General features: G+C 33.2%; 2 protein-coding genes across 2 annotated transcripts; both read right to left on the bottom strand.

The window, feature by feature from the left end:
- Positions 1–7,654: 7,654 nt before the first annotated feature.
- Positions 7,655–10,754, bottom strand: LOC100786192 (30S ribosomal protein S20, chloroplastic-like). The gene is made up of 3 exons (NM_001255018.2): positions 10,556–10,754; positions 10,268–10,428; positions 7,655–8,151 (listed from the first exon to the last, which is right to left on the bottom strand). Exons 1-3 carry the CDS (start codon positions 10,701–10,703, stop codon positions 7,921–7,923), a joined length of 540 nt encoding a protein of 179 aa, NP_001241947.2. The 5' UTR covers positions 10,704–10,754; the 3' UTR covers positions 7,655–7,920.
- A 1,775-nt stretch (positions 10,755–12,529) lies between these two features.
- Positions 12,530–26,183, bottom strand: LOC100785671 (uncharacterized). The gene is made up of 17 exons (XM_003527179.5): positions 26,024–26,183; positions 25,891–25,954; positions 25,322–25,430; positions 22,000–22,062; positions 20,889–20,998; positions 19,848–19,914; positions 19,666–19,737; positions 18,693–18,854; positions 17,846–17,919; positions 17,651–17,748; positions 17,115–17,222; positions 15,889–15,995; positions 15,117–15,254; positions 14,388–14,435; positions 13,627–13,741; positions 13,406–13,506; positions 12,530–12,780 (listed from the first exon to the last, which is right to left on the bottom strand). Exons 1-17 carry the CDS (start codon positions 26,076–26,078, stop codon positions 12,694–12,696), a joined length of 1,578 nt encoding a protein of 525 aa, XP_003527227.1. The 5' UTR covers positions 26,079–26,183; the 3' UTR covers positions 12,530–12,693.
- Between the last annotated feature and the right edge of the window lie 1,320 nt (positions 26,184–27,503).

Below are 27,503 nucleotides of genomic sequence, written 5' to 3'. Positions count from 1 at the left end.
CCCATTCATGAGTCTGGCACAGCTTGGGGATCCTCCTAAACATCCACCTGTGGTGCATGATGATACATTTATTATACCAGATCCTCCTCAGCAGCCTGTTGATGCAGCAACTATGCCAGAATCACCTTCACTTGCACCTGTTGATGTAGACATGCCTCGACATGTAGTGGTATAATATAATTTGAATTCACTGAGTTATTTTATGAGTCAAGCATTCAATAATTACATTTTACCCTGTTGTCAATGTCGTAGGATGCTTGCCAATGGATAGTAGAACACTTGATCAACGTAAGGATGGTTACTGTTGGAACTTTAAGCATGTACTCTGACCGAGGAGTGCCTGAGAATTGCTATGGTTGTCACTGAGCAACGAAATGCTTATGTTCGGCCGAGACAAAGGCGGCGTACACCGAACACATGAAGATTCTTGGGATTGATTAAGTTGTATAGGAAATATGGATGACTAATGTTTTAATTTGCGTTTATGTAGTATGTGAACATTAACTTTTTGACCTAACTAGAATATGATAAACCATAATTCGTAAAATAATTAAACCCTAAACCCTTAATCCATAAACCCTAAACCCTACACTAACAAAACCCTAAATCCTAAAATAAGTAAACCCAAAACACTCAATCCTCAGTTGAATAGCATACACAAACCCTAATTGCCTAAACCATAAACCATAAACTAACTAACCCCTAAACCCTAAAATAAGTAAAGCATACACCCTAAACCCTAATCCATAAACTAACTAAACCTTAGACCATAGACCATAAACCCTAAAACATAAACCATAACACATGAATGAAAATTAACCCAAAATCCTAGACTATTAACCATAAACCCTAAACCATAAACTAACTAACACCTTAAACCCTAACAACTAACTCTTAACTAAGCAAACCCTAAACCCTAAATTCAGTAAGCCCTAACCCATACAACGTAACAACTAATTCTTAACTAAGCAAACTCTAAATTCAGTAAGCCCTAACCCATACAACCTACCAATAAAATAAATCAACTCTAACACTTACCCTAGGTAAACCATAAACCCTAAGCACTAAGCCTTAAGACCTAAACCCTAAACACCTTACAATTAACAAAGTAAGCCCTAAACCCTTAACCCTACAATAAGTCAGCCTTAAACCCTGTAAACCATAAAACCATAATTATTTCTTCCTTTTATGTTTTGTCTTTTTTTTCTAATCTGAATATTTGCACAATTGATGAATATGTAAAAGAAATAATTATATGAACACCCATTGAAACACATGTTAATTACCACATTACATGACAACCCCATAATTATTCCACAAGAATGTAAGTTATAAACATTGCCTTAACAATAACTAAATGTTCATTCTTCTCCTATATTAACAAAGTGTGTTGTCAACCTCATCAAATTGGTATACTGCTGCATTATACTAATATAAGGTGTAGGCCACTGTTTTGCATGATAATGACAATGTGTGGAGCATAACAAAGCTGTTGAAATTAAGGGACAAGTGTCTCTTAGAAATACTTGTTGCATAGGCACATACAGATTCAAATTATCACAACACATTTTATTACAAAAATTACACAAATAGGATGATCATGAGTTTACCTAAACAACATGATTGTCATACATATGACCGATACATATAACACAATGCACAAAACAATATCTTGGTGGTTGACTTCTAAGAGGAAAAAAAGTCATGCTTTGTTGGAGAGAAAAAGAAACAAGGATGACATTATACATTGATGCAATCACATAATCCATGTTGGTTATATTCATCCACTTATCCATGGTAACCTGCACATAGCAATTTTAATTAAATTTATTTAAAGCAAAATTAATCCATCAAAACGTAACAAGAAATTTATATTCCATGGATAATCCATCAACAAGTAGCGACCGCTTTAACTCCTTAAATCTGTCTATGCCACCAAGCAGGTTGATATACTCATCAGACCATTTTTCAAGTTCTTTAAGCATATGGATATGAACCAAATACCATGGATGTTCATCTATGCCTAATAAGGCAGCAATTGCACGATATTCAAAATTATCATCAGGTTTGACATCGATAATGTTTTCAATGAAATCATGAATGCACGAATGAAATTGATCCAACACGGGAAAGTTCCTTCTTGGTTTTGGTTGTTCAGATAATGTTGCAGCTCGTTTGACTAAAGAATTGTGATTTTGCATAGAATGCAATGCATCCACATACTCCCAGTAAGATGAATCACGCTTCGTTGATCTTTGATGTTTGCTCATCAGTTTCTTTTAAGCACATTTTGTTTTAATTTTTTTTGGAGGACCACACATAGAATTTTGATCAGGGTAGGCAACTTCCCAAAGTTTACTCTTTAGAGTAACTTTGCCACATACATCAAGCTCTTCAAATTGCTTGGATATGGTTTCTATCTCTTCGGTTATGCTGACTTCGAGCTCAGATAAACCTTTGGTTTGTAAAACTTAGCTTCCGCCAAAACATATTGTGTCAAGTGGTATGGTACCAATAACATGTCTAGCTAGCTCACATGCACATGGAAGACCGTGAGTAGTTCTCATTATACATCCACAATGAGAACTGTTTTTGCCAGCATAATGTACACACTCAAACTCAACAACAATCTGGTTTAAAGCATACCTTGATACCATGCCAAGTATTTTCGTGTATAAGGTAACTTTAAAAACATGTCCAACCACATGTGTACTTGTCTCAAAAGATGCCTTAATTTCAATGTGTCACAACGTGATCATGTTGTTCATGGCTTCCCAAATACTATGTAGGTCTCTAAGGCTATTTTGCAGTAGTCTCTTTAAGGCCCAATGAGTAGACTCAACCCTGCATTTGAAATACGCAAACAAGTAAACAAAAACAATTATTTTTATCCATTAGACCATAAACCCTAACACCAAAATATATTTGCAATTTTTATACCTATTAGTTGTTGTGTTTCCTAAATGCATCACCTTATTTGTCTAGGTTTTAACAAATATTTCTTTATGGGGAATCAACCATGTTTGCTTCACATAGTCAACAAACATTAGCCATGGTGAGCAAACAATTTCAAACTTCATAAGGCAACCATCAAACTCTTGCTCAAAAGGACAATCCACTAGGCTTACATGGCATAATCTTATGCATTTTTTTTTACCAACAAGGTTTTTACATTCTGCCTTCACATTCTTATCAATGTGAAACAGACTCAACAAATTGGTAGACTTAAGGAAAATAGTTTTCACTACATTCATCAATGCTAAATCTCTGTCAGTAACAATGACTTCAGGGAGTGCAACACGTCTCAGAAAAATACCTCAAAATCATTCTAGAGCCCAAACAACATTGTTTGGATGTTCTCCTTCCAAATAGGCAAAAGCATCTGAAAATGTCATCTCTATTGGTGTCACACCAATAATGTTAAGTAACAACAGCCTATACTTGTTTATTTTGTAGTTACTATCTAAGAGAAATACCAAATTACAGACATTGGATAATTTGACTGCATCAGGATGACTCCAAAATATATCACGTACAACATCTTCATCCTTCAATCTATGCAAATGAATAGATCCCATTCTAGAAGCTTCATTAGTTGTTGCATTTCAGTATTAGTGTCTCTTATAGAAGAACGGTATGCATGTATACTTGCTTTATTGTTGTATAATTGTTGGCATTGTGCTCCTTTAATGTTAGAAGAATATTTTTTGGTTTGACCATTGACTTTGTCATATCACCAATAATAATTTTCTCATCCTTAGTTGTGGAAGCAATGTCTTCCAAGATTATTTTGATGATGTCAAAGAATCAAGAGTTAAGCAAGTTCCAAAGAATCAGGAGTCAAAAAGCTTCAAGAATCAAGTTTCAAAGAATCAAGATTCAAGAATAATCAAGTTTCAAGAATCAAGATTCAAAAATCAAGAGAAGACTCTATCAAGATAAGTACTAAAAAAGTTTTTCAAAACATTGAGTAGCACAAGAATTTTACACTAAAAGAGTTTTACTCTCTGGTAACCGATTACCAGACGGTAGTAATCGATTACCAGTAGCCAACATTGTTTTTCAAACTGATTTACAAAGCTGTAATCGATTACCATGAGCATGTAATCGATTACCAATGTTTTAAAACGTTAGATTTCAAATTTCAAGAGTCACAACTAGTGATAAAACATTTTCAAACCATTTCAAACTTGTCTAATCGATTACACAATACTTGTAATCGATTACCAGAGTTTCTAAACATTTTGATTTTCAAATTTAAACATGAAGAGTCGCATCAACAGATGTAGGCACGGGTTGTGGCCAAACCAGTATAAATCTTGTGTTTGTCTTCTTCTTCCCTACACTCTTTAATTTTCGCCGTGTACTTTTAATTTTCGCTTTTACTTTTGGTTAAGTTATTGTTTCTATTCTTTACTTTCTTAACTTAGTAGTAAAAGCCTAATTGAATATAGTAATATTAAGAAGGATAATTTTTAATTAGTCAAGACACATTAATAATTAATTCAACCTCCCATTCTTAATTATTCTGAGGCAACTTGATCCAACATTAGTCAGTCGATCAACATATGGATGTCCAATTAATGACTTAGCCAATGCATGATTATGACTCCCACACATTAACTTAGTCTTCCATCCTTCACCTCCCACCACTGGTTTCGCTCGCAGCTTAAAGAGACACCCACATTTTCTACTACCAATAACTGTTCGTACCAAATCTTTCTTCCTAGCCCTATATTTTCCACTCCTTTCACAACCAATTAAAACAAATGAGGTCCTTCCTCTAATTCCAGTATTTGTATCCGATCTCATAATTACCGCCACAAAATCAATATCATACGCAATAGAGCGAGCCCAATGCAAACATCATCACGTGTAGCAAACACCTACAAAAGGGATAATACATGTTTAGTCTTTAAGGGACATTCATTCACTTACTTTAACAAAAAAAACAAAATCATACTAATACCTTAGAAGTATTTAAGGCATTAGAACGATCAATATGTTGAAACACACCAGGTTCCTCTCCATTTTCTTCATTGACACCAGGTTCCTCTCCATTTTCTCCATTCATGTCAACTTCTTTAGACATTATGTTGTCATGCATTCACTGATCTTTGTCCATCTTAACAAAACATTCAAAAAAATTCAATGACAAACAAACAACCCCTAATGACACCATACATATACAATTACACAATTTTTAAATTTTTTTACTACATTTAGTAATATAATACATTAAAATTGATAAACATATATATTAAAATTTAGACTTGCATAAACTAATATATGACACAATATATTTATTTATTTTTACTTCCATAGAGTAGTTAACTTAATAATATTTACACAAATATTATAAATATTTAAATACTCATCTAATACTAGCTACCAAAAAAAATATAAACTCTTTTAGGGACTTACCTTTTAGTCCTTGCTATAGTATATATTGTAGCAAGGACTAATAGGTAAGTCCCTAAAAGAGTTTATATTTTTTTGGGTATAATTACCTACAAATTAGTTATAAATATCAACTCTTTTTTTTTATTACAAATTATGTTGTGATAAATTACTTACAAATTATTTGCTAATATTTTTGTAGTTAATTGTAATTCATAAAATAATAAAGATTATTTTTAAAAAAAATAAACAACTAAAATAAAATAAAAGTCTAAATTATTTTAAAATAAATATCACTTTCAAACTATACAAACTAAAAAATACAAATCATGAAACTATACGTATTTTAAAAATATTTAAATAATAAAAAATTATATTAAAAAAATAAAACAAATTTTTTTAAAAATTAGGTTCTTATGAATTGACAATTTGTATAAAACTTACGGATTGACAATCCGTATGTTTGTTACGGATTGACAATTCATAAGAACCATACGAATTGTCAATATGTATGATTCTTACGGATTGTCAATCCACAGCAAACATACGGATTGTCAATCTGTAACAAACATACAGATTATTAATCCGTAAGTTATATATAGATTATGGATTATCAATCTGTAAGTTTCATACGAATTACAAATTTGTATAAAACTAGATCGAAGTTGTAGAAGAAAATCAACGTACCTCCTCCATTAACCGTCACATCACACCAACTACTACCACAACCATCACTTGCCAATGAACCACCGTAACCAATGCGCCTCGACCAAAACATACACAACAATGAACGAGCACCTCTCATGAGAATGAGTGCAAAGAACAAAATGAATGGTGTGTGAAGAAGGAAAATGAAGAAGAAGTTAGCAGGGGCTAGTTTCAGAATTTTAAAAAATTGCTAAGCACACAAGAAAAATACTGGATGCACAAAGCAATTTCCCCTACTTAAAGATGCTTAGTTTTGAAAAGCCCGATGGGCACTAAGGAGGCCCAATTACATAAGGTCCATTTTCATTTTATTTAATGATCTTCAAGAAATAAAAAATTTCATCGCTTTCTTGGTTGAACATTCCCCTTGTACGACTTACATAGATTTTTGCTCTGTTCATCTTGGATTCTTTCGTGGGAAGTTTTTTCTTTTTTCTTTTTTTTCTTTCAATTATGATAAATGATGGCATGCAAATTTATAAACAAAAGCCAATAATGTTGTGGTGAAAAGATGATACTTCGACAAACTAAGAGCACAGTTTGGTACATTAAGAAGGTTACAACGATAAATTTGTTAACCAAGCTACAATGAAACAAACCACGGAATGAGTTTAATATATTAAACATTGAACCCAGTGACATACTTCGGGTTACAAAAATGATTATATTTTAGTTCTATTAAAATTTAAGAGTATATAAGCAATGAAAACAGAAAATGGAACATAACAGTCTATTTGTTTCATTTGGTTTTAAATTTTTAAGTATCAAATGCTACCAATGGAACCAAGATGATGTTTATCCAATGACTAGTATGCTAATGAAAAATGCAAACACCCTTTTGAAAACATTATTATTAGCCAAGTTTTATTAAAAAAAATCATATTTTTTTAAGATTATGTTCAGCATAACTAGATAAAGAAGAGCAAGTAGCTGAAAAATTAACTTATTAACTTTTAAATATTCAGTAAAATTAGTTGCTAAAATAACTGTAAAATATAAAATGACAACAAAAAATTATAAACCATGCTTTATTTAAAAATGACAATAAAAATTAATAAATATATTAAGGATCAAAAGAAAAAAATATAAAAAAACAAGAAACTAAAAAACACTAAAGTAGCATTTTTTTTAAAATGTTAAAAGCTGCTAAAAAATTACTAAAATAAATTTTTTACCAAATAGTTAAACAAGCTTCTAAACTAATAAAAAAACTATAAACTAATTAAAATATCTTACCAAATACAACCTAAGTCTCACTTTTTATTTAATAAGCTCCATTCACAATTTTATAAATTTTAACAAAATATGAAGAATGTTACTAGCACTCATAAGCTAAATATGAAGAATATCTAAATGTTAGTTTGCTTATATCATTATATTCAGAGAAAAACCTGCGTAGCCATTCCAAAGTATCAAATATTCTTCCGGTGGTTTTACTAAGGTGCTATACCTGAAGAATCTTAAAACCTCAAAAGCTGCAAATATAAGTGTGACAATCACATACACCTGCTATCATGAGCAAGATTAGAATAGCAATCAAATTTTCACCACAGTGGAAGTATCATTATGTTTAAGGAGGCATTGCATTATACAACAATATGGTAAAAAGTACAATAAAGGCTAATTACGAAGATGCTGTTAAAATCAATGGCTCTACATGATGATAGTACACATGAAGTCTGGAACTGTAAACCAATTTGAACCAACACCAAAGAAGACTACATACAATGTTTGAACAGAGGTGGAAAAAATCTGCAGATAGTCTTCACTGGCACTTCATTTTACTCAATGTAAACTAGCACGTGGATAGTTTCAGACACTGGCTTCAGGAGTTGGGGTATACCAGCCATGATGGATCTCCACTGCCTTCTTTCTTCGAGCAAGCCGAGACTTGCGATTAGCTCCAGTGTTCCTGTGCAGTGTGCCTACTCTCACAGCTTTGTCAATTATCGAGTATGCCTCTCCGATCAACTTCTCAATGGAGAGGATTTCTTCGGCCTGCGCATCTTGTTTCTTCTTAAGCACTTCCAGAGCCTCCAAAACCTGCAGACCATTATTAAAAGATTGTTACTAAAATTCCCCCTGCAAATAATATTATATAAAAGCTAGAAGTTGAGATGATTGTACATATGAGGAGAGGTATTAACACGAACTTCGACAAGAATCACGAGTGGTATTCTGAGAGTATTTTATACCCTGAGCAAGATCAGAAGCATTTGATGCAGTTTAACATACAATCAACTAAATTTTAAGCACTTGCAGTTACATCATCTGTTAAGATGTCAGGTTTCTTAACTGTTTTTGGAATCTTGTATTCGGTTAGAGTGGACTGAGCTTGTGTAAGTTGTATTACACTAGTAATTGACCTAGACCTAGAATACTGTCATACTAACACAAACTAGGAACATTAGTAGAGTGTTTCAAATCATTCACATCAACCAAGGGGATCTAACTCAGTTGGTTGAGCAAGGTGTGTGCATGTTGTAAACCCCATGGTACTATGTTCAATTCCTATAGATAAAAAAAAAAAAATCATGCACGTCATGCTGTCATACTAACATCACATAAGAGTTCTATTTTTCTCACCTCTATCTCATCCTTTCCTTATAATTTCAACATATTTAATTAGGAAGTTCCTCAGAAACAAGAAGGATGCTGAGTCCCACACAAGAGGTGGAACAGATGGGTTGTAGGCAGACATTCCACACTTTGCTAGAATAAGTGACCCTAAAGAAGGGACAAATAAGAGCAATCACACCTTCCACTCTAAAGTCTAGTAATAGTTTCATGCCAATAGAAAACCAAAAAGTTTTTTCAAGCATTGTGTTGTTACAAATTACAAATAAAGTATTAGGGATGAGAGGGGTATTCTATAATACCTGTAACCACTTAATTTTAGACACTGGAAGAAAAAGATATCACAATTTTTTCCAATGAAAGCAAATCATTCAATTAATATGAACATCACTAAATTTTTATAGAAAAAAATGAAGAAAAGTATACTAATTCATTTTCAGTCTATGCTAGAAATCTACCAAAACATGCAGACAAAATTTGGTTGAAAACAAAAATCCAGGCCTCCAAACAAGAAAAACTAGATACAAACTTAAACCAACCCAACACACAGTATCTCACAGCCGCAGTAAGTTCCAAGTTCAACAAGTTAGAGTGAAGAGAATATGTTATTTCCACACAACATTTCTCATATTCTCCCACATAGCTCTCTTACAGTCATATTTCATATCATCGCCATCTATTTTTTCTTCTCTCTCTCCCCCTCTTCTTACATACCATAAATGGTCCACATTTCCCTATTCGAGTCACCTGAGTTGCACATTACATGCAACTAACATTACTCATATAAAAAACAAAAATACAACTCAATAATCAAACTAACAGTTTAGTCAAATTTCATAAAATTTAACTAAATAAAAGTGACTATAGAAACTCCCTGGTTTTGAGACTAAAACATGAATTTTTCCTAACTTGCATTCTTAAGGTGGAACAAGGTATACAATTGGTCAGCCACAACAAGTAATACTCAAAATGGTTCCATCTTAATAAACTTGTAAGAGAAAATAAAAAGATAAAAAATAGCTCATGCAAAAGTTAATTTATAGAAGCTCTCTGATTTAGCTTTTCCAAAAGTTGGTTTTAACTTGTGCATAGGCTAATGGGGAAGCTTAATTCATTTTACCTTCTTATTTCCTTTTTCCTACAAGTGTTTATTTACAAAATTTATTCAAACAAGACCTAAAATTGTCTTTTGTATATCTAAGAATGATGACTAGAATTGAATGAAATGAAATGCAAAAACGGGTATCAATGTAATAATTTTTTAAACAATAATACATTGCCATTTCGATAAGATTGTTGACTTTTGTGATAATTATTACTACAAAAAATCACACACAAGATAATTTCCAATAAATTGACTTCAGTGTGTGAAAATTAAACTCAAAATTATCACTTCATGGTTCAGATATTTTATAACAGAACATTATAAAATTAACTTTATCATTATCACATAGTTCAATTCCATCCCAAACATAAAAAAATTGCAAGATGGAATAAAATGAAACACGCTCGCCTAGGTTCTATTTCACTCTCCACACTACTCCACCCAATTCAAAACCATTCAATTGAAACATAAGGTTACCTTCTTGGTGCGTGTTTTAATCTCCGATTTCCGAGCTTTGTTGTACACGCGGCGCTTCTCGGCTTGGCGCGCTCTCTTCACAGCCGAATCCACCTTTTTCGGCGCAGCCTCGCAGACCACAGACGCGCGCCTCTGCACTGTGCTCAGCGACAAGCAGTTACCTGAAAACCACACCCGACACAGACCCATCACTCAAAGCTCCACCAAAATCAAATCTTTCGCGTTTTGTGGCGAAAACAAGGGAGAAAGGAGAGACCCCATTTGAAATGGGGTGGGTGAAAAAGGTACCTTGTGAGAAGAGAGGGTGTGAGAGGTTTCTGGAGAAACTGAGAGAAGCAGAATTGGAGATGGAAAGAGAAGAAGAAGAGGATGTGAGGGAAAGTTTCCTCATTTGGGACGGAAGAGTTAGCCATGAGCATGAAACTGATGCTGCCATTTTTTTCTCTATGTGTAAGTGAAGGGACTCTCTTCTTCTCTCTTTATCCGTTGGGGAGATGGGATGATGATTGTTATTTGTTGTTGAAGGCTCTGATATTATAGTATATTCTCCATACTACCCTCGCTTCTTTCTTTATATTTTATTTTTTAATTAAATATGTTTTTACTTTCTCAATTTTTAGAGTATTTTTTTAAATAATAAATTCTATTTTTTATTCTCTCATTTTTTATAAATTGTTTTTCTAAGCTCTTCTGACTAATTTTTTTACAATTTAAATAAATAATTTGCAATTTTTTAAGAGACTAAAAATGACATTTCAGCAATTAGAGGACTAAAAAATGTAACTTTTAATTTGATGAACTAAAAATAGTTTTTTAAATTTGAGAATTAAAAAATAAGTTTAAACATTTTGTTAGTCCTTACAATTTAATATTTTTTTGCTATTCGTCCTTATTTTTTTTTTTCAATCCTTACAAATTATATTTCTTTTATTTTTAGTCCTTAAAATACTTTAGATATTACTTTAAAAAATAAAAAAATATTATCTAAAATATTATAAAGACAAAAAATAAAACAAATATAATTTATAAAGACTAAACAAAAATATATTTTGTAAGAAAAAAAGCAAACAAAAACTAAATTATAAGAACTAAAACGATATTTAAGGAAAAAAATTAAGTCTTTTTATTTCTCCTAATAACCTTTTGTACCTATAAAATAAGAATTTATTATTATTATTATTATTTTAATCCTTTAAAGATTTTTGTTTGGGTTTTAGCCCCTACTGTTTAGAAACAATATCACATGAGAATAATGGAACAACGACATTAACAACTTATTAATTAACTTGTTATATCTTTGAAGAGTCTCACAAAAGATTAACATGTTATTTTTTATAAATTAATTTTAAATCTTCATTTGTTCAAAAAAATTGATGAGAAATTAAAAACAAGATTTATAAAAAAAAAAATAATTATGTATATCTTGACAAACTTCTTTGATGATACGACAAATCATTAAATTATCAATATCATTATTACTCAACCACAAGTATTAAAAAGTTCTTTAAAGGACAAAAGCACCAACAAAACACTATTTTATAAGGATCAAATTGTTGTTTAAGTCTCATGTAAAACAAGGTTGTTTGACTTTCTTTTTATCCGGAGAGAACTAGATAAGAGTGTTCATGGTTCAGTTTGAATTGAATCTTGAGAGAAAACAAAATCCGAATCAGTCACTTCATTGGTTTGAATTGGTTCAATTTTTTCAATTATTTTGTACAACCTAAACCTAACCAATCCAAGAAAAAACAAATTGATACAGTTCAAATTAATTGGTTTGTATGCTATGTTAATATGCAAAATATTGTTGAGAAAAATAAAACACATGATTTTGTCCAAAAATTTGTGTATGGACCTAGTATTTGTCAAACTTAAATATTTAAAGGTTAAAATACGGAATATTTCTCAACATAATACCCTCAAATTTAACTATACATTAAAAAAGCTCAGTATTATAAGCACGATGTTCCGTTACTAGTAAAAACCATAAAAAGCTGAAAATTTGTTGAAAAAACTACTGTAATAATTTTCTATTATGACATTTGTAATTTCTAATGTTGAGACAAATTACTGGTTAGAGCAGAACTTGGGAAACAACATGCTGCAGTCGAACTTGAATAAGCTAAATTATAGCTGAATGCAAGTTCAGTATATATGCCAGTTAGTAGACAATGTAATTGTTGACAAAGACTACTACTTCACACATGCAACACACATCCAAAGCCAAAAAGAATATCTATTTGCTAGAGTTGACAAAAGCCATTGAAATATAATACACTAAAAAACTATGATTAATATACTCATTCCATCAAGTTTCAACATTTGAGGGGGAAAAGGTTTTTGTTCTATAACACTCCACATTGTATTTGAGAAGAGAAAAAAAACTGCTCCATTACAGGTATTGCTTGACCACTCAGGTGTGAAAACTAAAATCTATCAGCCGTTATCACAGCAGGTTGAGCTTCAACATGCCTTTTAACAAGATATGGACCCATTCCAACAGCTTCCTGAAACTGCATGCAATATTACTAAATTGTCACTTCAATGAAAATATAGGCAAATAAGCATGCTGCTGTTCTTTTCTTGTTCCCTTTATGTATGTATGTTTATATAAAAATGGACATATCAAGTGAGAATTCTTGATTATTTTAAAAAATTAAATCAATATATCTGAGCCATAAAAACATACGTGAAGGATCAAGATTGAAAATTAACAGTTACATAACCACTTAAAAAGGTCACATACATTTATCTTTTAATCTTGACTATTTAAATTAATCACATTAATTCGGTAAATTATTTATACTATCATTTCAAAATTATCTTTTTCTTATCTCTCTATTCACTAAATTATTTCTCATTAATGTTTGGAGAGAATAATTAAGGGTATGTAGAGAAAAAATAATGAATGCATCTAGAAATTATAAAAGAGTCTTACAAAAAGAAACAAACAAATTTCTGAAAAGGATCTTATAATTAGGGACGGAGGGAGTAGTCTATAATTACACAAACGTGCACGCACACAAACACAATTCAAACACACAAATGGTATCTACATAGCATACATAAAGCCTGGAAAGGATACTCAAAATACTCAAACGCACATGCACAGTATGGTGGAGAGGTTTGGTATCTAACCTTTGCAGCTATTCCTGCAAAAGCAGGATTAGCAGAAACTCTACTAGACACTGTCAATGATTTGTGTATTGCCTTGCAGCAGTTATATCTGCCTTCCATACCTGAATATGTTAAGATCATGCGTGTTAGAAAATACAGTTGGAGCAAAGTAATGGGAAAACATACGGTATGACTATATAGGCAATATTAACAGTCATCTAAAGCATAAGCATAATACATACCTATTTTTGTCGTTTCAGTACTTGGGTCCGTAACTTTATTTATAATCTCTTGTTTTGAACATATCTCCATCAAGCACCATGGTCGGGCAACCAATCCACTTAGCATTCTATAGCCCTGAAAATATGTAAAGGGAAGAACTCTTGGTTATTGTAATCGGGATGTCACATAAGAGATGCTTTAGTAAATTTTTCATGGACAATTATATAGGGAGAAAACATATCAGATAAGAACTCTTATAGACCATTAGATTATATTAGAATACAAATGTATATGACTTCTTTAAGTGGTCATATGACTATTAGCTAAATTTTAAGTTTTAATCTTAATCATTCATGTATAATTGTAAACCACAAACCTTATCTCACTAGGTGAAGTCAACTACAAGGATCACGCAACCCCATTCAAACCGGTTAAAAACCAAAGCTAAAACTAAAATTTATTCTGACATTTTTAAAATGAGAATTTTTCTTGCTAGATATGTCCGCTATCTATAATCCTTAGTGCTTCATTATTGATTGCTATGTTTTACTTTACAGCAAACTGACATTTTACAATTTAAAAAAGGCTAGTATAAACATACTCACCTCTGACCTAAATGCTACATTGTTGAGTTTTAGATTTATAGTGACCTGGCAATGGCATTTCCATCCAACAAAATAACCTAGATTGATTGACTTCTAAAGTCTATGCACCAAGAAAACTATTTAAACAATATAGTGCATATAAACTAACAATATGAAAGTTCATATTAATGTCTCACCGCTAGACGTATTTCTGAATCCTGCTGCAATACTGACAGAAAAAGACCCTGCAAATTGCATGAACTTGGTGAGATTGTAGCATTTCAACACTCATTAAAAAGCTGCTATGCAAGACAACTCAATGAACATTGTAGACTTGAGGATCTTTGGTTTTAAGAGGACTTGGTAGAGGGTAAATACACTTACACCTTAGCAGACTACTGTCTGCATGTAACTGATCAATAATTTTTTTTCTAAAATTCATGAAGCAAATATGCTCCCGCTATGATGAGGGGCAAAATTACTATTTAATTGACAGTCACTTGTTAGGTAAGCTTCTGGCTTCTGTTAACATATTTTTTTGTTATGAGCATATATCTCGATGGACTTTTCACCATGTGGCTAAGATTTATGATAAATTACTTTTCATATAGAGATAAATAATGACACTAAATTATAAAAATTAGATCAAAGGAAAGAAAGAAACAAAAGTAGGAATTTTTCAGCAAAAAAAAAAATTAATACAAAAAAAACACAGCATATATATTATAGTACCGATCAGTGTGGTCCTCTTTTACTTTTTAACATTTAGTCATGATTAAGTTAGGACAAGACTATAACTTAGATAGAGTTTCATATATATGCCTAGTCCCTTTTGTTCAAAGAGAAACCAAACCATTATAAATAGAACTTGAAAATAATAAACCAATAAAAAGAACTTGAAACTAAAAAGAATGAAAATAGGCAACCGATGGAGTCAGCTTTGAGCTTCTGGATGCTGTTTCATAAATTAAGCGTCGCAGGTTTTCTTCTTCTTCGGCATTGAGTATGATGTTGTTCTCAGATCTGGTTTCTCCCGAGATGTTTCCTAGAGCATGCAATGCTGCCTGTGATTGCCATTTAAGAAACCATGTAAGTTCGAACTTAGAAGAGAAGTTATTAGCTCAAACATCTTCAAGTAAAATGGAATTCCAACTTTTTTCTACAAATGAGAACAATTAAAAATTTATTCAAGCATGCATTTTCTTTGTACCTTCTAGAGTAGAGGGTACAAAAACAAAATTAGATTATTGCTTTCGTTATCCTTGGAAACTATTAGCAGTGGCAATAAATGTAAAATGTTTTCACATTTTACTCAGGGATTGAATGGCATGTCCACACAGTTACCAAAACACAGACTAGTTGAATGCTACAGCAGATAGATGTCAGCGAGACAAACATGTTCCAATAAACTGGGATTTCTCATGAGTCCTTAAATAGATGCTATAAACCTAGGAAACAACACTTTCAAGATTTAGAACATTACTACCACAACACTGCTTACAGCAAATTGCATAATTGCACCATAAATGCAATTTCAGCTATTTTAACCTTAGCAATGTGCTCCTTCAAGCTGCCTGAGCAAGCAATTCAACACAACATACAGCGGGACTACGGGAGTTACAGGGAGCATCAAATTACATTAGTTCAGGATATCTTGAAACACTTTGAAAAGAAAGAACAAGAATCTAGTTCACTAACCAGCTGTTTACCATGCCCTGTTGGTCCTTGTCGTTCAAAAGCAGCATTTATAACATGTCGAGCAGCAGGTGATGAACCTGAGAGTAGTAATGTAGCTCCCTGGATAGCTATGATCACAAAAACCATAATTAAAATTTGTAGTATTTAAAAAGGCAGAGGTTCTCATTAAAACAATTTTCAATAATGAAATATAAACTGATAATGTAGTTGTTTGAACATTCTACAGAATCATATATGTACTATATATCATATTGATTCATAAATTACTGCTTCTATATGTACAAATGTTCAATGCAAAGCATTTGCTAGAACCTAGAAGGCTTGGGTGTTGCAAACATTTTCTAACAATGAGTTTGTCCTAATGCTTTGAAACATTTTCAGGGTTTCATCTCTAATGCCCCATAAGGAAAAGGCTCTCCAGAGTAAAACTTCCTAAAATTTAGGCTTAGGGCACCCTAAATTTTGGCTTGTAAGGTGAGGATCACCCAAGTTTTATAAGTTCTATTTAAGCCATATCTTTAGTCAATGTAGGACTAAACACCCCCCTCAAGGCTGCAATTAATGCAGACCCAAAGAGGCTGCAATTAAGGTCGGCTAGGGGTGACTGCAATTAAGGTCGGCTTTCCAACACACTTCATGCTCAGGGCTATGGGCCTGGAGTGTGACAATGTAGGCGACCTAACAATGGATCTAAGATAGTCTCTACCACAATGGATCTAAGGCCAGCTAGAGGTTGGCCACAGGGTCTATGTTCTGTTTTATTCCATTTTTTTTCAATATGTATGTTTTGTTTTTTCTTTCTTTCATTGTTGTGTTTAGATAGGTAGCCTTATGTAGCTCTTTCTTGCTATACTTGGTTTTGTTTCTTGTATATTACTTGACTCTTGTTATTAACTTCTGTATTTGGCTTAAAATTATGAATTTTAATTATTAATTATGAATGTCTCTAATTTTGAGTAATTCTTTAACATTTGAGCATTTGTATGTATGTAATATAAATATAAATTATTTAATTTATGTTTATAAAATTCATAATAGTGGTCATCCCACTATCCAACATTCCAACCAACTATAGTGCTTTTATGGTCGACCACTCCAAATTGTTATCTAATATTGATAACTAAGGCCACAGGATCAATACAATCTAATCAACTAAAATCAGTTTGCCGACAAGATACAAAATAATCCGTGTTAAAAGGCAGGCAATGATAATATGACATACTTACATGATCCCATATGACCCAATGATTCAAGTGCAGTTTCACATTCATCTCTATCTGAAGCTTCCAATGACTGAAGTCTACCATCAATAGACGAAATAACAGCTTTAACACCTGAGTTTATCAATTTAATAGCACAACAAATATACATGAGTTAACAGCTTATATCAGTTTCATAATAATTATTAAATTGTGTGGAAAGCACATGGACACTTTAAAAATGAAGAGGAACAACCTCAGCAAGGTAACACTTTGCAACAAGGACTTAATCAGGTTGCATCATATCAGTAGTTTCTAGTTCTTTGATAATAAGTATTAAATTATGAAACATATCACGTGAAGTACATGGTAAATTGGCAAATGAAATCAGCACAAACCCGCAAGAGACCCATTATATTTGCAACAAAACCTTGTTGCAATTTATATTGCAGAGACAGGCAGATTAGAGAATTTGAATTGTTAGTCTGAAGATGACGAAATCAAATTTTAATATCTTCCAACAAATATTAACAGAGAGAAATGGACAGAAGTGCAACACGTACAAGGTTCATCCGTGAAGGAGTATATAATATCCTTGGACAGTAGCCTTCCACTTATCATCATTGCTCTTGATCTTAAAATTGATTCCATAGAATTGTGGCTAGCCTCAAGAAAAGGGATGTCCTTATATCAGGAAAACAACTTTCACAATATCCATTTGACGAATAGATATTCTTGAGAAGATAATAAATGATTACCTGATCATTGACGAAAGCAATTGAAAGATGCTAGTCTTTGACAAAAATTCTGTACCATGTTCAATCTCTGCTAACTGCATCCATTTCACACAAAGTGACCATTATATGTGCAGGAAATGTGCTGGAGAAGAGCAAACAACTGATATAATTGCTAATGCAGAGTTCCTGAATTTGGTATCTGTTACACGTGTGATGGGATTATTCTTGTTTGGTTTATCCAATGAATCACTTTTGCATGGAATCATCATTGAAATTCAGTTTATGTTGGGGGAGGGCACTATCTTAAAATATCCATGAGTGAAAATGTTTTGGAACAAGCACTTCAAGTCTCCAATTACTAGAGGGTAATAGAGGACAAGTGTTCATAGATTATGCCCCAATTTTCTATAAATTCATCAAACACATTCTTTTCTCCCCCAAAATGAATAAAGATAACCAGGAAAATCATTTTTAACAGATAATGAACCCTGGGATAATTGCTAGGCTTAGTCCCTTTAGTTCCATGTATAACAAACATATTTCTGTTACTGGTACTTAAAAAAACCAAAGTGTTTGTCCGTGGGAGGAGTGCTAGCGACACACTCTCTTAACACAATTTATCTTATTAGTTAAAATTTATTGAAAACTTCAAAATCAAGAGATTCATTAATTAGCAGGTGGGGCCTGCAAAATATTATGATTTCCCATAAATTTAAATAAGGAGGAGTGTGTTCAAAAAAGTGTATCAAAAAGTGTGTTCCTAGTATTTATTGTTCTGTGGATATAAAGTTTATAGTAAGTATGCACAAGTAGAAGGATAATTATACATCTTTAAAATTAAGAATCAAAATGAGGAGAGAATAGTAACCTCATATATAAGCTCCAAAACACTTAAAGTTACAAGGGTATCATCTGCATTTCTGATTTCTGCTTCCAACAATTGAAGTAGATTTAAACTATAAATGGTAGACGCTGCTGACCTAGATACTGAGAAAAGCTTCACCACTAATGCCAGTACCCGAACTCGGCCCTAAATCAGAACAGTAAAAAGTTATGAGTAGCAAATTAAGTACATTATGCACAAGGTGTGAAACATAGCCCTAGACCATGCATTTTAACTTAGGATTTTCTTTTCTGGATAAAAGGGGAATGCCGGAATTATGCTCTTTATTTTATTATATTTGTGAATAACTACTATAACATGTTAATAGTATGCCTATCTCATAATAAAGCTTTCCTGTCTGTAATGACAAACAGATTGCCCCTGTAATGCTTATATTTTACTAAGTGTTTAGCATAACCCCACAAGTTTGAAAGTTCAGCAGCTTTAATAATTTAGTTAGTATGATATATCTGAATATATTTAGACTTAAATCCATCTATTTTCTTTCTCTTAGAATTTGGACTTAGGGCCTCACCTGATCCTATAAAACCGCCTTGTAAGGTGAGGACTGCCAAGTTTAATAAGCTATATTTAAGCCATATCTCTAGTCTATGCGGAACTAAACCACCACTCTTGAGATTGCAATCAAGGAAAACTCGAAAGAGGCCACAACTAAGGTGGGCTAGGGGCGACCATAATTAAGGCGGCTGTCCAACATATATAAATATCAGCATGCTGAGTGAAAAACACTAAGTAATTCATGTAGATGTTACTTGAAATTTATTCTCAAATCCAATAAAGCACATAGGACAAATCATTGTTTTCTAAGGATGCAAAGGAAGAGGTCTGCTCATTTGCTAGAGCTTTCCCATGCAGTCAAGGTAAATCCCATAGTTTACATGTTAATATATTCAATGACAAATATAAATCCATTGCATTAACAGATAATTTACCATACCAGTGATGAACATTGTGATGCTATAATCTCCAGGTCTGTATCATCTCCTTTGTCAGATGGAAAGATAATTTCCTACAATAGTATAGCATGTCAGCAAGCAATTATGAACAAGAGGATTTGAACTAATCTCCTTTCATACAAGTGGAAGACATTTTTCTGATGTAAGAAAAGAGTTTGCTTACCATGCCTTCAGGAAAACCAGCTAACTTTTTTATTGCATCTGTTGCCACAGCTGCCACTTGTTCATTGCTGCATATGTGAGAAGATATGAAATCAAAGGATCTATTATATGAGTGAACTATTAAAAATAGTATATTTAACTTGTGAGCAAGCAAACAGATCTAACCAAAGAAACGTAAAATATAGAAAGGACAAGTAATAATGGAACCCCTCCAAAAAAGCATCTCTTGACCACTGTATAAAAAAGGGTCCTTTACGGGAGTCCAGATTTACTGCTAATGTTAAACTAGTCTCAACTCTCAACCACACATTGAGAAATATTATTTTTAACCAGCAGACCTGGCCCTACAACTTGTACAGGAATTGTAGGGTTTACTTTATCACAACATAAAAACAGAGGAAGTCATGCTTGATGATACAAGCACCAGCAAACCCAACAAAAAATACAAATGCTGGATACAGTTGACTTCAATATGAAACTGTGGAGGTGTTTGCTACACCATCATTTTCATCCAGGCATCAATGACTGCCGGTTATCATTAATGCCTAATAGAGGTGCATCTGTTGGTGGTAGGTATAAAATTACTTTTATAGCGGCATCTAAGTTCTCAGTAGACAAGATTACAGCCAAATATTAATAGAATCTCATCTAATACCTCCTAAATGTGAGGGGAACCAAAACCAATATTCTCAAGTACAAGTTTTCCCTCACTTTCATAAATTATCCATATTAGCCTTTCTTTCATAAGTTCAAATCCAACTTTTTTGTACAAAATTAGGAGATCTTAGATTCCTGTGTATTTTATACTGTGTCTGTCATCTTACACAATTAGAAATGAAAATGCATGAATATCAAGCACCTCCTTGGAATGAATTCTTAACTAATTCAGTTTATCATAATTGGCAATAAATCACTCAATCTAGTCAAATCCCTTACCTAGTTGTAGGTAATACAATCATCGGCAGAATCACGATATTGAAATTGAAATGAACACTCCGGCAAAGCAAGAATGATAACAAACCCGTAGTACTTCTCTACTTACCCATTTATAAGACAATCAAGCAAAAGAGGATATATGTTGAAGTCTTTAATTAGACAAGCACTAGCAGCAACTTTGTGATCATTGTCTAGATTCTCCAGAAGGGATGTAACCTGAAAGTTGATGTCATATAAAAGTAATATTGCTGAAAAAGTGTTCCACATAACTAGTAATTTGCATGTGTAAAAATATATCTAGCAAAACTTATTTCCAAATGTATAAATTCATGGGTAATTATCAAACCATTTCAATTCCATTTGAAGGCATATACAACTAGGACTAACTGCTTTATTAAATATTAAGTGCCAATGCACAGCACATGGCCAGCATTCTTTTATAAGAAACACCAGAGTGGACTAGGATAACAGGAATAATAAGAGGAAAATACGAGAGTAAAATAATAGCACAAAAGGAAATACTCACATATGATAGTAAGAGAAACCAACATTACCAATAAGTTGTAAGCAAATGATTAAAAATGTAAAGACTAAAAAAGTTGCAATAGTCAAGGACAGACTCTCCCCAAAGCTTATTGCATATCTGGGAACTTGGTTTTTTTATCATGCTTCTCTTGGGAAGCTAACAAAAAAAGGTATTTATTTCTGCAAAATAAGTTCAAGCAAACACACACCAATTAGGTGAAGGTTTGCACTTATTTCTATATCTCTAAAACACCCTTCAAACAACAACCCTTTGGGCTTGAAGTATGGACAATGCTCAAACACACTCTACCTTGTGCTGAAAACAAACTTTATTTAGAAAAAAAGGTGTCAAAGATCGAATACCTGATTACTTACTTGGTCAAAAAGGCTCCTGATGGCATCATATCAAATACTATCTTAACAGCTTAAGCTATTAGTTAAATTATTTTTATATCTCTACACATGGGCACACATACTCAAGAATAGGCCATTGGCATAAGTGTCAAACCAGAAAAAAATTATTTTTGAGGATTGATCAACTAGAATTTTCAAAGATCTATGTAAGGAAAAGTAAAGTACATTCCATTGAGCATAAAAAAATGTCTTTATTGGTGGGGTGTAGAATGAATCTCATTGTCCGTACTATAGAAGTATTTAAATAAACTTGGAATATATAAAGTATGTCCACGTACTGTTTTGCAAGCTAAGGATCTGACTGCTTGAGAATCTGCCTGCAGACCAACTTGAACAAAAGGCTGAACCAAAAACATAATAACACAGCAATAAGAAAAGCAATAAGAATAACTACTGCAAGAATAATATGATGTAATAGGAGAATAATACATAAACTTTATGTATGCAGAATGAAAATTGATGCTCGAACACAGAAAAAACAACTTTTTATTGCCCTGTTCAATAAATGGTTAAACTGCACAGATACATTTTTTTATGTACTTTGCTTGCAAGTTCTTCATAGGTCTTAATTGTTGAGTGCACATGCACACTTCTCAATACAATGTATCAAGTCAAAGTTTTTTCCACTTCATAGCTTAACATGACACTTTTCACATGTTTTCTCCTACTAATCCAAATTTTTTGCACCTTAGTCCAAGGTTTATCTTATATACTCTATGTTGGAAACCAGAATTAATATTTTGATTCTAGTATTAATTACAGTTTATAGGGATATTATCTTTGATTTAGAAGAAACAAAATATCCTCCAGTGTTGTCAATAGCGGATCGCAGAAAATTGCGAAAAGCTGAAAATCCGCTATAGAATAAAGCGGATAGCGTCGTGGCCAAATAACTGAAGCTGCATAGCGGTTGAAATAGAATATATATATATATATATATATATATATATATATATATATATATATATATATATATATAACAATTAAATATGTATAAAAAAGCATGCTATATGCAAATAAAAATAAGCTGGACAAACATTAACATAATATTATCTCAAAAGTTAAATTGTTCAAGACAAAATATGTTCTTTCTCCTCTGCCCCTTTCCCAATATAATCAAAAACAGCTAAAAGCTAATTGGCTAAACCAGTCCTAGTGAGGCACATAATCAAAATAAGCTAAAAGCTAATTAGCTAAACAAGTCCCAATAAGGCATATAATCAAAAAAAGCTAAAAGCATCAAGAAAACATCTATTCATTCTGCTCTGCCCCTTCCCCAATACAATCATAATCCTCATTGTCTAGTAATAGGGCATGCCCTTCAACTTCTTCTTCTGAGTCCCCAAAATCAATGCCTTGTAACTCCTTTTCAGATTCTTCCAAGACTGCATTATCTTCAACTTCTATCATTTGCTCTTTTCCTCTAAGGGATGAAGATCCTCTCACTTGACCTCTTTTTGTCTTAGGTGCAGCAGCATCTTCAACACCAAGGGGCTCCTTTCTCTTTTTAGTCCTTTGCCTAGTATATGTCATTGGCTGCCCGATTCCTGAAGCCTCAAAAACTACATCCCAAGGAAGGCCATCATCATTTCAATCCTCAAACACCCTCTCATTCCCAGCATTTGTCATACTATGATTTTTAAAAACAAAAAATTTGACTCTGATGTTTTAAAAACCAATAGAGTAAAATTTTTAAGACCCATGTGACTACTGCACGTGAGTTTTAACAAAGCCAAAAACCTTGTTTGCACGCCCAAAACAACTCTAAAGTGCCGTGCAGATGCGACGCAAATCCACAGTCTGCACCTGACCCAGTTTCCTTTCTTTCAGAATGATGAACCCTAAATGCCATTGAAGCAATTTCTCTCCGGATTCAACCTTGTCGGAAACCAACGACGCAATGAGATTCTGCAAAGCATAAGGTGCCCACAATAGCGATTTTCGCGGAGTCCTCAATACGACGCCGTCGCGATTGTGTTTTTCCTAAAACCCGCTACGCTATAGCGTGATAGTGCCGCAATAGCCGCTATTTGACAACACTGATATCCTCTATTTATGTATAAATAATGTAATTATCCTATAAACACACATCTACTGCATACTCTGACACACGGCTTTTTCGGCTGCTGTCACTTTTCCAACGGAAAGTCTTTTTCTTATCACTGAAGGAGAAAGGGTCTTCGGAAAAAGACTTTCAGGTTTTCCGGCTGCTGTCACTTTTCCGAGGGAATAAGGAAAAACACTTTTTCTTGTCTTTCCAACGACCCTTTCTCCTCCAGTGACTTTTCCGGCTGCTGTCACTTTTCCGACAGCCTGTTTCCGCATTTCAGTGGAGCTCTCCACTTGTCACCCTTCTTTTGGCTACCTTTTCCGCATTCCAGTTGACCTTTCTGCTTGCTGCCTTTTTCTGGCAAATGCCTTCAGCTCGCCGATCATTTTCCAGCGAAAAACTTTCAGGTTGCCTCTCTGTCACTGTACTTTTCCAACGTTTTTCTTGGTGACTTCTATGCTTCATTGGTTGTGCGTTTCTGCCATTATTTTCTCTTTTTCAAGTTTGAATAATTTTGAATCTCCATTATTCGTTTGAAGCTTCCAAATTTTGGTTTTAAGAAGATCGGAACTTGCTTTGAATTTTCTTATTTGGATAGAAGTATGGTACTTGATAGAACATTATGGCGGAAGTTGATCCATGTAGCCGACCCCACCTAGTGGGATAAGGCGTTGTTGTTGTTGTTGTTGTTGATGGATATTCCAGCTCTCTCTTCCTAGCAATATTCCCCGATTTCACCGAAATCCTTGAGTCGTCTTCAAAATATTGGTTAGAAGCTTCCAAATGATGGTTTTAAGAATGTCGGAACATGCTTTTCTCAGGCTGATGGATATTCCAGCTCTCTCTTTCTAGCAATATTCCCAGACTTCACCAACATCCCTGGGTTGTCATTCAAACTATTGTGTTTTTTATTGGATCTCAAGTTTTATGTTTTTCTTGGGAATAAACTTTCTTGTAACAAGCTGATTGCTTAGTAAGCTTCAGCTTGAGGGGGAGTGTTGGAAATCAGAATTAATATTCTGATTCTAGTATTAATTACAGTTTATAGGGAAATTATCTTTCATTTAGAGAAAACAAAATATCCTCTATTTATGTATAAATAATGTAATTATCCTATATAAACATGCAAGTGCTGTGTACTCTGACACATGGTTTCAGTCTATTATCCCCCCATATTTTCTCTCATTTTACACTCTATCTATTCTTCTTTTAATGATTCAAATGTTGCTATTCCTGTAATACTGAAACGTTATATAAAGATAGAAAATGACTATATAAAATTAAAAATAGAACTAATATTCAATGCAAATGGATGAAAAGACTTTGATCAATCAAACTCCACGGGCTGCCTTTTAAAAAAAATCACACTCCATGGGCTAGCAAACAAAAGTCTATCCCCCCCATAGATATCATAATGATCAACGAACTTGTCACAGAGAGGGAAAGAAACTCTAATTCAATCAGTTTTTCTGTGCATAAGAAACAGAAACAAAAAAAAAGTCAATTATTGCCAAAAATAGAATGGATGACTAAGGAAGTATATCACAAACCATATACTGTGGGATCAGAGAAGCACCCAACTTCGTATTGAATAACCTTTCAAGGCATGCAACAAGAGTATTTTCTAGGCCAGGCACATCTAACTGAGTCTGTAATGCACTGCAAAATTAAAGCAGAAAATCAAGGGAAAAATTCTCTAGAAGGATGTATAATGTCCTTGAATTAACACTGATCAAGACTTTACAACAAAATCTTATTCATTTATTTTTATTTTTTGCATTTAGGTGACAGGACCGGATAGGTCAAAGCACAACGCATGCACCCCAACAGAATAATAAGTTCAACAGTTTTACTCAAAATGCATTCAATTCAAGTCATGAAGAAGATACTGAATGCACACATAAGTCTGAAACACGTCAAACCTGAAGCTCCACCAAAATTCAACACAAAGACCAAAATAACAAATAGATAAATTTCCATTGTTTTTTCTTTTTCTTTTTGAAGAATAATTATATTCTATGCACACACTTATTACAAATGTCCCAAGCAAACACTCTAACAAGCAACAAGACACAAAACGAGCAAAAGGGTACAACAAAATTGAGAAAAAGGAGCGAACTTGATGATGACTGGGAGAGGGAAACGATTGAGAAAGTCCCTGGAGGAATCATCGCTGTGAGGCCCTGAAATCGAAGAAATGTTACTCACAGAGTGAAAAAATGTGATAATCAAAGAGAAGGGAAGTTAGGAACCTGGGTAGTGAACAAAATCAGAAGCTGCTTGGAGGAGTTGAGAGGAATCGTCCATGGCGTAACTCTCACCGAGTCTGAAGCAGAAACCCGACAGACAAGGGAAGAAAAAGGGAAGAAACAAACCTACGTACGTGGCAATAGGTGTTCTACGTGTAACACAGACATAAAATTGTCCCACAAATTTTGTTTTTTTATATTAAGAAATTGGTTATAATTATTCATCCATTTTAATGATCACTAATACCTGTTTATTTTTAATGAATTTTTTTTCTCTCAATCAACTTTTATTTTTTTTATTCACAATTGAATATGAGATTTTACTTTAAGAGGAACAAACTCACTACAACTCGAAACAACGTCAGTCCAAAAAAAAAAAATTATTTGCTTAAATATATTTTTATCTCTTGGTGTCATTTTATTAAAAGTTAGTTTTGATCTTTTATTTTTTTAAGATTTTTTTGAACTTTTATATCTTAATTTTTAATTAATGTTCACTCTTCAAAACCATAATATATTGCCTTCTTAATTTTGGTTCACAAATTTGATTTTTTTTTAAATTCATGTTATTCACTTACATAAAAATTTATTTATGAAATTCATCTATAAGAATCATAAACATTATTAATCAAAATCATATAAAAAGTTAATCTCACAAGCAACCAAAAACTCTTTTTTATTTAAAAATGTGCTTCAAAATCTAAAGGATAAAATATGCTTTTGACCCCTAATCAATTTTTCCTTCGGATCGGATCTCTAATATTTGAAAAAATTTGTTCGAGGTCCATGTCGTTAGTCGGAATCCGTTAATTGCTTACGTGGCTGGTAACCAACCACACAGGCATGTCACGTGTGATGCTACATGTAATCTTTGTTTGATTAGGATTACTGGTGGAAAAAAGTTTATTTTAAAAAGAAAAGTAAAAAAATGACATCATTTTGCATGTTTAAAAAATATTTTTTTTCTTTTCAATAGTAGATGATATTGTTTTGCATTCACAACCTCATTACTCACGCAATGATGTTGTCCCCATAACCAGCACTCACACCCTTTAGTCTTATAGTCACAATGAAGCTCAGAGCAGTGAGTAGTGAGCATGGCTATCATCACAGAAGAACCCGAACTAGAGCAACCCACACACTCACACTCAGATCCCACCCACCACACCCAACAACAACCCATTTTCTTTCTGGTTCTACTTCACCCTCTTCGTCTCTCTCCTCACTCTTTTCTTCATCTTCACCTCCTCCACCCTTTCCTCTAAGACTCCAAAACTTGGTTCCTCACCCTTCCATCCCCCCTCCGCTACCACTACTCCAATGGCCGCACCATCAAGGTCTAAACACACCTCGACGAAACACCCCTCCAAGTCCCTCATCAGCAAGGTCTTAACTCTTACTCCTAGCGCCACCTCACCAAATCCCTTGCCGCCAAGGGCCTCCAAGTCACCTCCCTCGACCACGTAGGTGTCGCAACCTACCT

This window comes from Glycine max, chromosome 6 (genome assembly GCF_000004515.6).
Source record: "Glycine max cultivar Williams 82 chromosome 6, Glycine_max_v4.0, whole genome shotgun sequence".
In the NCBI taxonomy this organism is placed as follows: domain Eukaryota; kingdom Viridiplantae; phylum Streptophyta; class Magnoliopsida; order Fabales; family Fabaceae; genus Glycine; species Glycine max.
This window is presented reverse-complemented; position numbering and strand designations above follow the sequence as displayed.

Bases quoted from the DNA above. Each gene is read 5' to 3' on its own strand.
- LOC100786192 (NM_001255018.2), bottom strand. From the start codon at position 10,703: ATGGCAGCATCAGTTTCATGCTCATGGCTAACTCTTCCGTCCCAAATG. The intron at 10,429-10,555 runs GTACCTTTTTCA...TGTGGTTTTCAG, and splicing joins ACACCCTCTCTTCTCACAAG to GTAACTGCTTGTCGCTGAGC. The intron at 8,152-10,267 runs GTAACCTTATGT...AATGGTCTGCAG, and splicing joins TTAAAACACGCACCAAGAAG to GTTTTGGAGGCTCTGGAAGT.
- LOC100785671 (XM_003527179.5), bottom strand. From the start codon at position 26,078: ATGGACGATTCCTCTCAACTCCTCCAAGCAGCTTCTGATTTTGTTCAC. The intron at 25,955-26,023 runs GTTCCTAACTTC...CTTCGATTTCAG, and splicing joins TGATTTTGTTCACTACCCAG to GGCCTCACAGCGATGATTCC. The intron at 15,996-17,114 runs GTAAGTATGTCA...TTGTGATCATAG, and splicing joins ATTGGGTCATATGGGATCAT to CTATCCAGGGAGCTACATTA.